This window comes from Sander lucioperca, chromosome 4 (assembly GCF_008315115.2).
Source record: "Sander lucioperca isolate FBNREF2018 chromosome 4, SLUC_FBN_1.2, whole genome shotgun sequence".
Lineage (NCBI taxonomy): Eukaryota > Metazoa > Chordata > Actinopteri > Perciformes > Percidae > Sander > Sander lucioperca.
The window spans coordinates 12,538,507-12,552,583 of NC_050176.1; the positions used below are offsets into that span (position 1 = coordinate 12,538,507).

Below are 14,077 nucleotides of genomic sequence, written 5' to 3' on the forward strand. Positions count from 1 at the left end.
CATGAGGTCAAACTGCATGAGTTGTCTTGAACAGTTTCTTCTCAGAAGAAAGCTCAATGACATTTAACAAAAGCAGCACCATGCATGCATTTATTTCCATAAAAAAATAGTCACATCAAAAATGTTTATTGCCATTAAATCAAATTTCTTAGTGTTTCATTATTGAGAGAGGAAAACATGAACTCTTTACCATAGTGTTAAATCTTCACATTGTGCACATAGAGTTTCTGAAAATATTGTGTAGCACTGGACCCTGTTGTGTGTTTCAAACATAGGAACACCTATAAAACATGAGCATTTTGCATGAGAGGTTATCATGAATCTTCTACGCTTCTTGATATGGCTTTGGCAGTTCCACTCATGTAAAATAAAAAGTCCTTTGGTGTACTTCACTCAGTAGAATTCTTTCCAGGAAAGAGAGGATTGACAGTGTCTTCCTTTTTTTTACACCATCCTCTGTTTCAGTCGTCATTTGAGAGTTAAGTTCATTATTTTTTGTTGTTGTTTTACAATTATTTCTGTCTTTTAGTTTTTGTAACATTTGTTCAAGACATGTCAATCAAAGTCCGGACTCTGTAACTCCACCGGTGTGCAGCGACTTTTGGTTCTTGTCGCTTACCGAACAGGAAGTTGGACCGGTCCTCCTATTAATCCTGTATCCTGTATCTTCCTTTATATACCACCTAGGAGAAAAAATAATGCTATAGGAATGTAACATGGCTTCCTGGTTTGGTTTTACCTGTTCGTTCTCAGGGAAGTTCATGCAAGTCTTCATCTGTCCAAGTCAATGCAATAGCAGGAGGCAAGTGGGTTAGCTTTCACACAGCTGCTGGCATGCACTGCAATGCAATATATCACACATGAAACTCATTTCAGCAGCTGCCAGATCAGGTGAGGTCCTCCAAATGTGAGGGCTTTCACAACAGATTATATATAACGATGAGGAACTGTTGTTTTTCTCTTTTTCTTACGTGGTTTATTTTCCATCCGTTCATCCTCACTCTGAAATCTCAAGACTTGTGATCACAGCACCATGTATTCATCCACAGTCAAGGCCCATTTCCTCATGCATTGCTAACAGATCTGTACGTGCTTGCAGTTGAAAGCCACCCCAAAATCATCTAACCTTTTTCTACCCCTTCCCTTTCCCACCCCTCCTACCCTCAATGTCCACTCCCAGGACTATCCTTGTGTATTCATAGACGACGTAGGACATGCTGACAGCAGGAACGACTTTCAGCAGGTTGGGGGAAATTCCTCGATAAAGTCCGGCCACACCATCCTGAGTCACGATGTTGTGAAGCAAGGCCAACATGGAGGGTTTAGGGGCTCCCTTCACTGAAGCTGAGGGGAGAAATAAAAGATTAACTCCACCAACATATTTTGGCCTCTCACTACATGTGACTGCAAAACTGGTGCTAATGTACAGAAGTCATGTTTGCCCTTGATTCTCTCTCTAATTGTAAGTTTGTATATAAGGTTCCAGTCACACCAAATGCCTGCTCTTGGGGGGGGGGATTGTTGGGTATCTGTAAATTATAGAGTGTGGTCTAGACCTACTCTATCTGTAAAGGGTCATGAGATAACTTATTTGACACTATAAATACATTGAATTATGAATGCCTTTATTGTCATTGCATGTTCACTTACAACAACAAAATTCTGTCTCATAAAAGAAAACCGTTCCCATTCACTCTGCTCAAAGACACACTGACATACTCTAACATTAACACATAACTAATTAATAGTACATTCCGGTGGATAGGCTTTTTTTTTTTTTTTTTTTTTTTTTTAGCTCATTAACTACAAATGTGATAAACAATCTGTCATTTTATGTATAATAAATAAAAGACAGAATAGATTTGGAATGGCATTACTGCAAACCATTTTCCAAAGCATACAATGCATTGAGAAGGACCTGGAAACAACTTAAATCAAGGTCTGCTTACTTTCAACCACATCTTGCGATCTTCCAGAGTGGATGGAGTTAAAAGTGGAACGTTTTGAAAAAACTAGCAAGAGGACCTTGAGTTAAGATTTTGTCAGATATATATATATATATATATATATATAATAATAATGAATGTTTTAGATTGATTTCATACCTGCCAGGCAGCCATTGGTTTACATTCACTGTGAGAAACTTGAAGCATGCTTCAAATTCACATTTGTGTCAAATTGTAATGCAGTTGCGAGCAGGAACTGTCTTGAAAACTTGTTGTTTGTGCGCCCACTGATGAACCATGAGATGTGGTTGAAAGCTCTGGTAAAAAGCTAGCAAGTGGACCTTGAATTACTATTATTTTTTTTATCCTTTTCACAATTTCTGTTTACATATTGCATGTCTTCTGTTTGATTTTCTGATATTTGTCAAATACATTGCTTATCAGCAAGCGAGTAGATTTTCATACCACTCTGAAATTAATATCAACCAACAGCTCAAAAGGAGGTATCAAGTCAATCTAGTAGCTTATAGTAGGCTTCGGAAATAATCAGCAGTAAGTCACTGTATAAAAAATCTTTATTAAATTTGGCTAAATAATTGGTAGGGTCCTTTATTTATAGTTTCACAGTATGAAGGTTTGCAAAATTAGCATGCTCCTTTGTACATACAGTACAGATAGGTGACAAATTAAAGAGAAAAACATGAATAAATTGGCATCATTGTCAGGGGTCATTGAATAGTTCTATAAGTGTGAAAATCATTAAATATGGCCTTTGCAGTTATCAGATCTAAACCCAACTGCACGCCTATGGAAGATATTGGGCTGATGTGTTAAATTGTGCTTTCCACCTATACAACAAAGTGATCTTAACACACCTGTATACAGACAGGTGCCAAGGAGAATAAGTGAGTAAACGTAAAACAAATGCCAGATGAAGGTTGCTGTAGAGAAATTAAGCCTTGCAATACATTTAAAGTGTTGACAGTGTGTGGGAGCTGACTTCTGTAATGTTTACAGTGCTCTCCATTACCATCAAATGAGGGAATATATTTATTCAGTAGCCTTCAAGGGACTTTGAGATTCTATGACAAGGAGCACTGATGGCCCAACACCTAACCAATACATCTATGTCTGTATATTAGTATGATGAGTTATCCTGACCTTGTGCCTGCATTCGAGTGCGGATCAGTGCTAGTGGGTAACTTGCCAGCTGTCCACAGGTGCTGGAAACGGCACCGCAGCCGACCAGCACCATGACCCCTGGGTCAGTTAAACCTCGGTTTCTGTTCAGCCAGGAAAACTTCAGAGTCTATGGAATAGAGGGAGTGAGAAGAAGGTAAACACTAAGGAGATGCACTGTGACAGCTGTGAACTTTAATGTCTCTGACCTCGTAGACAGCCAAGTCAATGCCAGCGTACGGGACAATACTCAGCAGGTTGGGTACATAGCCCTTGTAGAAGGCTGTGACACCTTCTCTCTGTAGGATCTGTTTGGCACAGTCTGCTATTCCTGAGTATTGGCCTGTTTTTCTTAGTGTGAGACGAGTCTTCAGCACCTGAGGAGAAAAGAGCAGAGATGGAAAGGAAACAAGGAGGAGGAACAGAAAGAGAAAAGACATTAGTCATTTCACTCATCATGCGTTTTCTTGACGCTATATGAATGTTTTTATGTGTGTATTACCCTGATATTACCTCCATTGGGTAGATGGCTGTCTGAGCTGTAGCTCCAGCCAAGGAGCCGGCAACAAACCTCTCATGAATCCTCAGATTTCTTGTTTCATTTCTGCTACGCATCACATTCTTGATCTATGAGTTACAGAGCAAAGGGAAGAAGAGAGTACTGCACATAATTTGAGAGAGTTGTAATCATAGACAAATGATAAAATAGAATTGATGGAAAATAGATGGAGTGTTGCTTTAAGACATATTCCGACATTTTGGGAAATATGCTTAATTAGCTTGCCAAGAGTTGGATGAAAAGATTGATACCACTCTCTTCTGTACGATAAATATGAAGTTAAAGCCAGCAGTTAGCTTATCTTAACTTAGCATAAAATAAATAGAGTTGTTAAATGTTGAACTATTCTTTTAAAAACATTTGACTGGACAAAATAACAGTCTTTAAAATATTAAAAAGAGAATGAAAAATCAGATATGCCTGGACGAAGATGAATGGATGTTCAGAGGTGCAAAAAAAACAAACCAATAAGAGAAGGTCTCTCCACCTGTTCATAAGCTGTGAACTTGATAGCAATTTCTGGGGCAATCTTAAGCACATTGATTCCATTGCCCCTCCACAGCGACCAAGGTCCTCCTTCTTTCAGCATGTACTGAAAACTGCTCAGCACATTCCCTTTAAAATCAATGGCACCATGAACCTAGAAGAAGAGGTAGACTTTATGTAAAGAAGTAGAGGCTGACTGAAGGTTCATCTCAAAGCTCTCTGCCACAAATCAAAGATAAAACGGCAAACGTTCACACATACGCATGAATGGTCATGTGGTTCAGACTGATCTAAGAGATGAGATCATAACTGTCCCGACTGACCTGTCGGAAGACTTTGAGGCGGTCTAAGGGAGCAGTCCCAGTTCGAGATACCGATCCAGCCATGGCTCCAGCCAACAGCTGCCGCCACACATAGCCAGACTTCTTCTCCTCCTCAGAAAATTCATCTGGGACTGTCAACTGCTCCCCTATATCCAACATCTACTGAACCCATGGTGAATGGAATGAGGATTAGACATGATGGCAATAAAAAGGAGAAAAAAAAGAGTTGGAACAAAAAAGGCAATATGTCTCTGTCGGTCACAAATCTAACTTGAGAAGCCAACTTCCTCTTAAAATCCTCTTTTTTATGTTAAACAATATGTAATCAATGCAATTATCTATTGTTTGATTTAGTGTTTCATTGTTTACTATAGACGACAGGAAGTACGGTAAATAATGTGTTTGGCAAGCACTGCTTCACAGATGCGTTGAACAAGGATGCTTTAACCCAACCATGTCATCATTTAGAAATGCACAATGCTGTTCTTGTTCAAGTTGTGTATGTCCTAATGTGTGTTTGACCTCACCATTGAATGTTTCCAGTAGCGCGCTATGTCCTCCATGTTAGTGAGAGGGTTAAACAGGAAATAGTCTCGCCACTCATTCCAGTCAATGGTCATAGTACCGTCTTTGTCCATTCTGAGACAAAAGACATAAACAAGTAATGAAACTTAGTATAACAGTATAATCATTAAGGTACCCACTGAGTTACAGAGGGTTGGATCAATGATTTAGAAATGGCAATGAGGAATACTTTACTGCCTCAGCAGTAGAGTAACACGAATGAGAAAACGCTTCTTGGTTTACCACACTCTAACCTATCAGGGGAAACTGAACGTACAAAAAAAACTATGGAAATGCGGCACCTTCTTAAAGTAAAAGGACAAATATTTTGCTTTAAAAATGCAGTTCAACCATCAGGCACCATAAAATCCTAGGTGCAGGAACTTTGTCAGAACCTTGATCTTCACTTTGCACTTCAAATTTGGATGCAACAGCATTAAAAAGGAGGAACATGTCGTTTAGCAGACTTGGTAATTGTGCCATTATTTCAATGGGAGAAGGAATGAACTGCAAATGTGCATAAGGAGGAATATCAGGTGGGGAAAAAAAGAATCCAGGGTTTGATTATTATTATTATTATTGATAATGTATCATATCCGGTTGCAAAGCTCAGATGTATGTTAAAACAGCCTTTTAAACCCTGTTGACTGTTCGTATAAATTGGTTTCTGAACTGTTATGCAAGCCAGTTAAGCTGAAAGCAGTCCATTATATTACAAAAGAGAAGGTGAGACCCCCTTATTGTCATTGAAGCCTATAGCATGTAAGAAACTATCAGCTTCAATGTTTCAAACCATCTAACAGCCCAGATGTAAATATATGAGGGTAATGCGCATGAATTTTCAGCGATGGGAGTTGTTAATATCCAAGCCAGGGTTGTGGATTTTCTTACCTTGGATCCTAATGTGATGCAATATCAGATATCAACAACTGTTAGCAGACCTTTGCAAAATCCTGGTGGCATCCTCGAGGCTAATGTCCACACCAATGTTGTGTAGAGAGTGCTGGATCTCCGCTGCATCTATCTGACCTGCAAATATCCACCAGTCAAGCATAGTAAGAGAGAAACAGAAATCAGAGCATGGAAAACAATTTAAAATGATCTCAATATGAAAATTTTGAAGTAATAATGCCAGCAATTATTATTTCAACTGTGTACTGTTGGCTTCTACTGACCGTCATTGTTCCTGTCAAGACTACGAAACATGAGTTTGAGCTCTTTTTCATGGGTGCGGAGATACTGCGTGAACTCTTCGAAGTCTAGTACCCCATCTTTGTTGGTGTCCCCGGCCGCCACCATCTGAAAACACAGACAGCCAGGTCAATGAAAAACAAATGTCTGGGCATTTGGCAGATATTTGGTCAGAGACTGAAACAGCCAAAAGGTAGGTTGTAAACACAAATGCAAAAACGCTTTTAAATTACAGTCTACTGTGCCTGCATTGTCCTGGTCAGAGAGCTGCTTGGCCCTTAAATATGTTTTAGCCCATCTACACCAGGATCATTATTATTATGTTGTTGGATTTTTGTAAAGGCATTCTATGATTAAATCTGTACAACAGCATAAGTTTGTCCAGCCTATCAGCGCAAATACAACAGAGGTGACCCACACAGCTGCAAAATACCACAAGATCAAGATAGCACTCCAGCAAAAAATACTTTTACTTAATTACATCTCTCAACGATCATGCTGGTAGGTCTGGATTTGCAGTTGTAAATGGAAATGTATTTAAAGTTCATTAAATAAAGTGTAAACATTTAATGGTGTTTCAATGCGTATTAAATATATATTTTAGGTATTTTTCCACCTATGAAGTACCATTACTGAAATCTTCTCAAAGTATGGAAAAGAGGCCCAGTAAAATATAGTAATCTCTGACATAGTCTAAATCAGTGGATTCCTAACCTTCTTGGTTTATGACACCTTAAAGCTAAGCCATATCTATATGTGATCCCTTATCACTACTGGTTGCGGTACGTTCAACCAAAGAGTGAAAATTTCCCTCTGTTCTATTTGAATAACTGTTCGAGTTCCAAAAAATTAATTATTCTTTACAGAAAAGCATAACTTGGAAAGCAACGATTGGAGAAAATTATGAAAATAATTTAACTGATAATTTTGTTTAGCAGAAATGTTTTTTCCTACTACACAAAATAAATGTGGATTAAACAAGGAGAGATGCAAATTGCTCCCTATATAATGTTGAAACAACCTATAAGAAAAGGTCACAACAATAATCCATGTGTGAAAACAGATCAGGTGTAGGACCAAGAGAAAGGTTATGCTTCTCATCTTTCTGCTCCTTGTACTAAAATAGAAAGCATGCTGCCCTTTACACACACACACACACACACACACACACACACACACACACACACTTTGTCGCCAAAAGGGAGGAGAGTCCCCACAATGTGGCTTTGTAAACATGTTTATGAGTAAAATGAGTAATATATATTCACATACACACAAACACACAGAGAGATAGAGAGTGGGAGAAACAGCACAGAAGAACGTGACAGTGAGTCTTCTTGGCAACCCATAGACTTTTTGCAAAAACAAGCAGTCAAAGACAGACTGACAGAAGAGAGACAGACTGTGAGTAATCACAATAAAGTTATGTTGTTGATGCTCTTGGCATCTGCTGTTGCACAAACAGAAAGACAAGGACGTGGATGACAAGGAAAACAAGGACATTCCACATAATGAAAAACTATCTAACAGGCGAGGAGAGATCATTGGGTCCTCTAATTCTACTATCATTATATTTATATTATTATATTTATATCCTGTAAACACCTCTCCACACGCACGCAAGCACACACGGACACTGTTGTTGAAGCTAACCATCTATCACAGAAAAATAACCAGCATTGCTTGAAAATCTTAGGTCGTTTTACCGCTGTTCTGAAAGACTCTTCTAACCTTCTAGATAACCTTCTCTTTTCCCCAATCCAAACAAAGATGGTCACCAGAAAGTACATATCTCCTTGCTCAAATTTATTTAGATTTTACTATCAGTAATGTTGGTATATATGGATTTTTCTTTCCAATATTTAATATTTTCAAAGACAATGTCCCAGATGACCCAGATTCTGTAATGCTGGGAAGTTATTTAAACACCTTGATATAAACTGTATTTGTTTAATGTGACATAATGTAGTATCCACACATAAATGCCACTGCAGGGTACAGTAAACAAACAGGTGTGAGTGATACAGGTATCCTACAGTCTTACCCTTTCCAGGGAGCCTCTAATAAGCCCTCTGCCTGCCAGCCCTGTCTGCAGTTCGAGGATGTCGATGCGTCCATCTTTGTTGAGATCCAGCTGATCAAAGAGCTCAGCCCAGCGCTTCTCCCTCTCCTGGTCCGGACCAGGGGATTTTCGGTCCTGGCAGTGCGCCCAAGGGAACCAAGTCCATTTGGCTCCCATGACTGGTGCCAGTCAGAGTCAGCTAATGGGATACAGGGGCATCAATTAAATCTCCACAGCCTGACACAGAACAGTCCTTACAAGTACTGAAGCCTTAATCACTCTCTTGTACAGCAAATTTAAGGACTTTTCAAAAAGAAGTCTAGTAAAAAAACAATCTAATCCAAACTTGTGATGTACATTTGCATTGTTGAACAAGTGGTTCCCAACCTGGGGGGCGGTGACCCAACAACAACAGGTCACAAGAGGATCCTGAGGGGTCATTAAAAGAGAACTCCACTGATTTAACATTAATCCTTTAACATTGTCGGACTCACGATGAACAGTTATATTAAAATGTATTAAAATGTACACAGCTGAACCAGAGATAATCTTTTTTATTCCACACATTATTCTACCTTGTCAAAACCTGGCACCTACATTACCCACAATGCAACTCGACCACCAACAGTTCAGTTTGAGATTTAGGTGATGCTACTGTTGGCTAATGCCTAAAGCCTAAAAGCAGAGATGAGGATAATCACAGGCCGAGAATCTAATGTCAATTTAATTTTCCTCTAGAAAATGCTTTTATTCTGTAGGCTAAAGGATAATTTAACATTTTTGGGACAATTATCCTACTAGAACAAAGGGAAAAAATTCACCCACTGGTTGAAGGGACCACAACTAGTAGAGTAGGCTATGGTATGCAACCAGTGATAAGAGGTCACATTTGCTTTAAAGGGGTCATAAACCAAGAAGGTTAGGAAACCATTGATTTTGACTATGTCAGAGATTATGGCTACATTATATTAGGCTGGGTTATGTTATTTTGTCCTACAACATAGGACATATGGGGCAGTAGGGCACCACAACCAATTAAAGTTGAATCCATTAACTTGCTTTAGGTCAGCTTGCATTATAGGTCTGGTTTGGTAATGTATCTGTGTTTTTTTTCCGAGGTCTGACCGATGTCTTGATTCGCCAAACATACTGGGGACTGGAGTGGAGCAATTAGCCTACTGTTTGGTGAAATAATGAATTATTACCGATTACCATTCTAGCTGGCGCAGATCGACGCAGGTTGCTCCACGGGGTAGACACGAGCAATTTAGCTTCCATGCACTATCATGACCGCGTTTAACTTGATCCTCGCACTTACTATACGTTATGGTCTAACTACAAAACATACGAGACCATTTTGTGACTCTCTCACTCACTGTCTGTTTATCTCCAAACCCAGCCCGTGACCCATGGTAAGATGCAGAGGATCGGGATTTAAGACGAACCAGCGGGTCCGTCCTAAAACTGGATTTGACAGCAAAAGAGCCACTCCATCTGGATTCGGCAGGTCCAGGGGGTATGGTATCTGTATTCACCACTACTGATCGCTCCGTCTTGTAGATTTCGCAGAGACTCTTGTTGAAGAAGCAGGAAGCGAGAGAAAAACAACCGCCTTCCCGCTGGAGAAGCCTGCTGACGGCCAAGTGTCAGATCCGTGCATGTGTGTGTTTGCGTGTGTGTGTGTGGAGGATGTAGCCTACTGGGTGTGAACAGGCTGGGACACTGTGGAAACCATAGCTGTATTTAAACAGTATACAGTCTATAGTTGGCGACAGCTCGTGACTTGTGTCAGCCACTTATAGGCTATGTTTATTATTGATTAATACTGATAAATGATGATGGCCCTTATTTGCCCCCTGACATCATCCTCAACCAGGGCTGTAGCTAGGGTTTTAGAAATACTGAGGTCATAAGTACAAGGTCCAAAAATAAAGTCTTTAAATCTTATTAACTTAAACATTTTGTGATATAAGTAAAACCTTAAAATCCATTCTCAATCAAACAGGGAGCCAATGGAGAGAAGCCAGGATTGAGGTGATGTGATGTCTGTTAACACTAGTGAGAAGCCTAGCTGCTGTGTTCTGAACTAGTTGGAGGAAAGAGAGGGACTTTTGCCTGATGCCAGAAAGGAAGGAGTTGCAGTAATCGAGTATGGGAAAGATAAAAGCATTAATTACTTTATTTTTTCCCCCACGTCAGTTTGAAAGCATGGGTTTGGTACGCACTGACTGCAGAGAGCCACATAAGCAGTTGAGAACAAACAAACAAAAAAAAGTATACAGAAATGGAGCAGGAAAATATAGTGGTATAACTGTTATTGCAGAAGTGCTGTATTTAATGATTGTGTTGGGTGTTTTCTCATTTTGCCCACAGCCTTGTCCATCAACATTTAACACTTACTTCTCCATCCTGCAATACTTTGACTCTGCTGAGATGAATGATGTTGCCAGCCCACCTGCTCCTCCCTCATCACCTTATTCTCTTATGATAAACACTCTAAAAAGGTCACTGACTTTTAAGATAATTAATGATGCCTGGCCACACACTCACACACAATGGAGGTTCCCCTGCTTTAATTTTCCTATTATATGTGCCGACTTGCTTTCTGTCTCCTGTTGACAGGTCTACATGGCCTGTAAGCACGTACACCACCCCTTTCATTCACCTCTATTCAGCTTCCGTCTCTACACCTGTGAGTCTAAGGGGAGCAGATTGACAGATCAGACAGCAAACAGGTAGGCCTAGGCTATATAAGAGCAGCACCCTGTAGTTTGGGAGGCTGACTGAAAAACTCTGACGTTTTCTACCGTGTTGTCTACTCTGATCAAGTTACAGCTCAGCTCGGTCTGTACATTTTACCTTTGCAGGTTTTCTCAAACTACACAGCTCAATGTGTAAGGGGATCTCCTCCCTGCCCTCCTCATGCCTGGAGAAGTAAGTACGCAACTGGTTTGTCATGTTTTCTACGTGAATCAGAGATTTCCTGATTGCAGAGTTTGTATAATGAAGTATTGTACGTGTATTTCAGGGCAAAAGAGATGCGGGCGATGTTAAGCCATCTGGCTGAGACGCACCACAAACACAAGTACACCTACTGAATCCCTTTTTTTTTCTTCAAATAAGTATTAAATCCACTTATCTGCCAGTTATCACAGTGAAGCTTTTCTGTCTCGCTTCTCAGGGTTCTGGATGGAAAAGCTCTCCAGGACCTGGAAACTCTGCTAAACAACAAAAGTAAGAACTTTTTTTTCCCCCTTTCCCTTCTTTTTTATACCACTCCCAAAATCAGTTCATTGTTTCAACAACACATACGACATCACAGAAGACATTTTGACATGTCCACAGTAAAGTGTAAATTGTTCGACAGACTAGAGATAAAAGTTTGAATTTAACTCATTTAGATGCTTCAGTTTCAGGGTCCTGGTATTGTGTATGCTGGATCACTGTCTCAGCTTACTGGGACACTTGAATAGAGCGGAGCCATTGTTTTTTTTGAAGATTATTTTTTGGGGCTTTTTCCGCCTTTAAATGGACAGGACAGGTGATAATGGGGAGAGAGAGGGCGAAGACATGCAAGAAATCGTCACAGGTCGGAGTCAAACCCTGGACTTCTGCTTCGAGGCATAAACCTCTAAACATATATGCGCCTGCTCTACCTACTGAGCCAACCCGGCCACGAGTGGAGCCATTGTTAATGTGATTAGTAAAACCTGTTATTTTTTTACTATGACAAGTCAAAATGTCTGCTGTGAGAATGGCCCAATACTTGTCTATTTCATGTATAAGTATGCAAAAAAGGAACGCTGTGTTAAGCTTGCACAATACCTCTTAAGCTATCACAATATATCTTGCAGTACTTATGGTTGTACGTGTCTCTGTTCATACAGCACTAATCCTCAGAAACGTCATATTATCCTCTACAAGGTGCAATCATTTAATGCAATAACAGTGACTGAATATTAGTGTGGTTAGCATTTCAATGCAACAGTCTACAATAGAAACATGTCATAAAAATAATATTTGATTGTGCTGATACAAATTTTAACTGACCAAAAACTATTATTCACGTTGAAAAATAACTATTTTTGCCAATATTAAAGTGACACTAACTTTTAAAAAGACAATAAAATATACGGTCAGTTCTCTGACTTTGCCTTCTCTACTTGTTACTGTTATACAAATGTTTAGCATTTAACATTATTTATATTAAATGTCACTTGTGTGCACATTGGATTCTGTTACTCAAAAGTTACCACTTTAATAACATACAAATAAATCCATGTCTAATATATTGATACTCACTCATGTCAAATTTCCATGACTAAGCCACATGGAAGAGCTGCTCTCTCTCTCTTTTTCATCTCTCTCCCAGGCGGTCTGCAGGCGTTTCGTGGGTTCCTGCTTTCAGAGTTCAGTGAAGAAAACCTCGAGTTCTGGCTGGCCTGCGAGGACTACAGGCTGTCTCCTTCAAACCTGCAGAAGACCAAGTCCAGCAGCATCTACGGCCAGTTTATTAACCCTGACGCTCCACAGGAGGTTGGTGGAGAGGAGAATGCGATATTGTGCAGTCAGGATAAAGAGTAAGGAGCTTCTCCTGAGAATCTGTTTTCCCCTCAGGTAAACTTGGACGCTGAGACCCGGGAAGCTCTGTTGAGTGTGACGGACTCTCCATGTGCCGACACATTCAACAAGGCTCAACAGAGAATCTACAATTTGATGGCGAAAGACTCCTTCCCGAGGTTTCTGCGCTCCCCTTACTGCATGGAGGCCATTAAAGCTTTTTAAACATATAGTTTATTACCACAGACCCGCTTTAGAAATAAGTGCTGATGAATCTGTACTGCTTGATGTGTTGATTGTATTTTAACAACTAGTTTGTTCTAAGATTGTTTTCTGTATGGTAGTGCTGTCCTTGTGCGCTGTATGTATAATGCATGCTGTTATCGTTATGACGCCGAGTTGTAGACATAGTTAAAAAGTCTCACATAAAAACCTCAATTATGAAGCTTGCATAAAGATGCAACTACATTGTACCTCTGGACTTCTGAGCTACAAGTGAAGTCCACAAAGGATTTAAATAAATACCTCATAAAGGACAACTCATTATGTGGCATTTAATGAACATTAGTATATATATATATTTTTTAACATACATATTGTATAAGCTCTATTTTTTTCATTTAGAAGCTTGCCAAACTTGTTTTGGCACAGGCTGCTTGAAAGTGTATGTTGATCATTAAAAACAAACAGTGTTCAGCCTTATCACTGGCTAGTTTAGATGATGGTGTTTATTCAAGACAACCTGGGGCATTTTTTTTTACCAAAGTGGCTTCACCTTGACTTTTTAGTCCAAAGCAACGTAGTGGTAACGTGCGGTTTGCTCCCTGGTCACGCTGCTCTGGTTATGTTCAGGTCTTTAAATTCAAAAATGCAAAGACCTGAACATAACCATTCACCACACATACTGTACATTAAAGGGCAACTCCAATAATTCCACACATTAACGTTTTACAAAAAAAAAAAATTGTTAAGCTGTTTGTGGCTCCAGTGGGAGCTGTGCAAAATCTGATAAATTGCTTCAAATTATGTCACTCAAGTCAGTGTTGGTTGGGGCTAAAGACTACAAGTTTTAAAATGAAAGAAAAATAAAAAAATTCTGGGGGTAAAAGTAAGCTTAACAGACCTCTGTAGCCCGCTCATCATCTCTGCTCAAGGCTACATTAGCATAAAGGCCTTTTTACAGTCGCCGTTCCTGACCTGTCGCACA

The 14,077-nt window shown here is 39.7% G+C and overlaps 2 protein-coding genes across 4 annotated transcripts; one reads left to right on the forward strand and one right to left on the reverse strand.

The window, feature by feature from the left end:
* Positions 1-110: 110 nt before the first annotated feature.
* LOC116042580 (calcium-binding mitochondrial carrier protein SCaMC-1-like) lies at positions 111-9,959 on the reverse strand. 3 transcript variants are annotated; one of them, XM_031288824.2, is made up of 12 exons: positions 9,687-9,956; positions 8,293-8,509; positions 6,233-6,356; positions 5,999-6,086; positions 5,021-5,132; positions 4,494-4,652; positions 4,172-4,324; positions 3,639-3,752; positions 3,335-3,502; positions 3,108-3,255; positions 1,162-1,344; positions 111-683 (listed from the first exon to the last, which is right to left on the reverse strand). In XM_031288824.2, the coding sequence occupies exons 2-12, from the start codon at positions 8,485-8,487 to the stop codon at positions 673-675; spliced, it is 1,455 nt and encodes a 484-aa protein (XP_031144684.1). In that variant the 5' UTR covers positions 8,488-8,509; positions 9,687-9,956; the 3' UTR covers positions 111-672. The 3 variants fall into 3 exon arrangements, with proteins under 3 accessions (XP_031144684.1, XP_035856706.1, XP_031144683.1); XM_036000813.1 differs by having other exon boundaries at positions 111-1,344; positions 9,691-9,959; XM_031288823.2 differs by having other exon boundaries at positions 111-1,344; positions 9,687-9,957.
* Positions 9,960-10,672: 713 nt separating this feature from the next.
* On the forward strand, positions 10,673-13,950 carry si:ch211-196h16.12 (regulator of G-protein signaling 5). Its single transcript, XM_031288829.2, has 6 exons — positions 10,673-11,045; positions 11,178-11,244; positions 11,339-11,395; positions 11,492-11,544; positions 12,683-12,846; positions 12,928-13,950. Exons 2-6 carry the CDS (start codon positions 11,201-11,203, stop codon positions 13,093-13,095), a joined length of 486 nt encoding a protein of 161 aa, XP_031144689.1. The 5' UTR covers positions 10,673-11,045; positions 11,178-11,200; the 3' UTR covers positions 13,096-13,950.
* The last annotated feature ends 127 nt before the right edge of the window (positions 13,951-14,077 follow it).

Coding starts and splice junctions, on each gene's coding strand:
- LOC116042580 (XM_036000813.1), bottom strand. CDS start 8,487: ATGGGAGCCAAATGGACTTGGTTCCCTTGGGCGCACTGCCAGGACCGA. Junction 6,357..8,292: donor TTAGAGGCTCCCTGGAAAGG/GTAAGACTGTAG, acceptor CTGTGTTTTCAG/ATGGTGGCGGCCGGGGACAC. Junction 5,133..5,998: donor GCCACCAGGATTTTGCAAAG/GTCTGCTAACAG, acceptor CTTTTGTCTCAG/AATGGACAAAGACGGTACTA.
- si:ch211-196h16.12 (XM_031288829.2), top strand. CDS start 11,201: ATGTGTAAGGGGATCTCCTCCCTGCCCTCCTCATGCCTGGAGAA. Junction 11,245..11,338: donor CCCTCCTCATGCCTGGAGAA/GTAAGTACGCAA, acceptor CGTGTATTTCAG/GGCAAAAGAGATGCGGGCGA. Junction 11,545..12,682: donor AACTCTGCTAAACAACAAAA/GTAAGAACTTTT, acceptor TCTCTCTCCCAG/GCGGTCTGCAGGCGTTTCGT.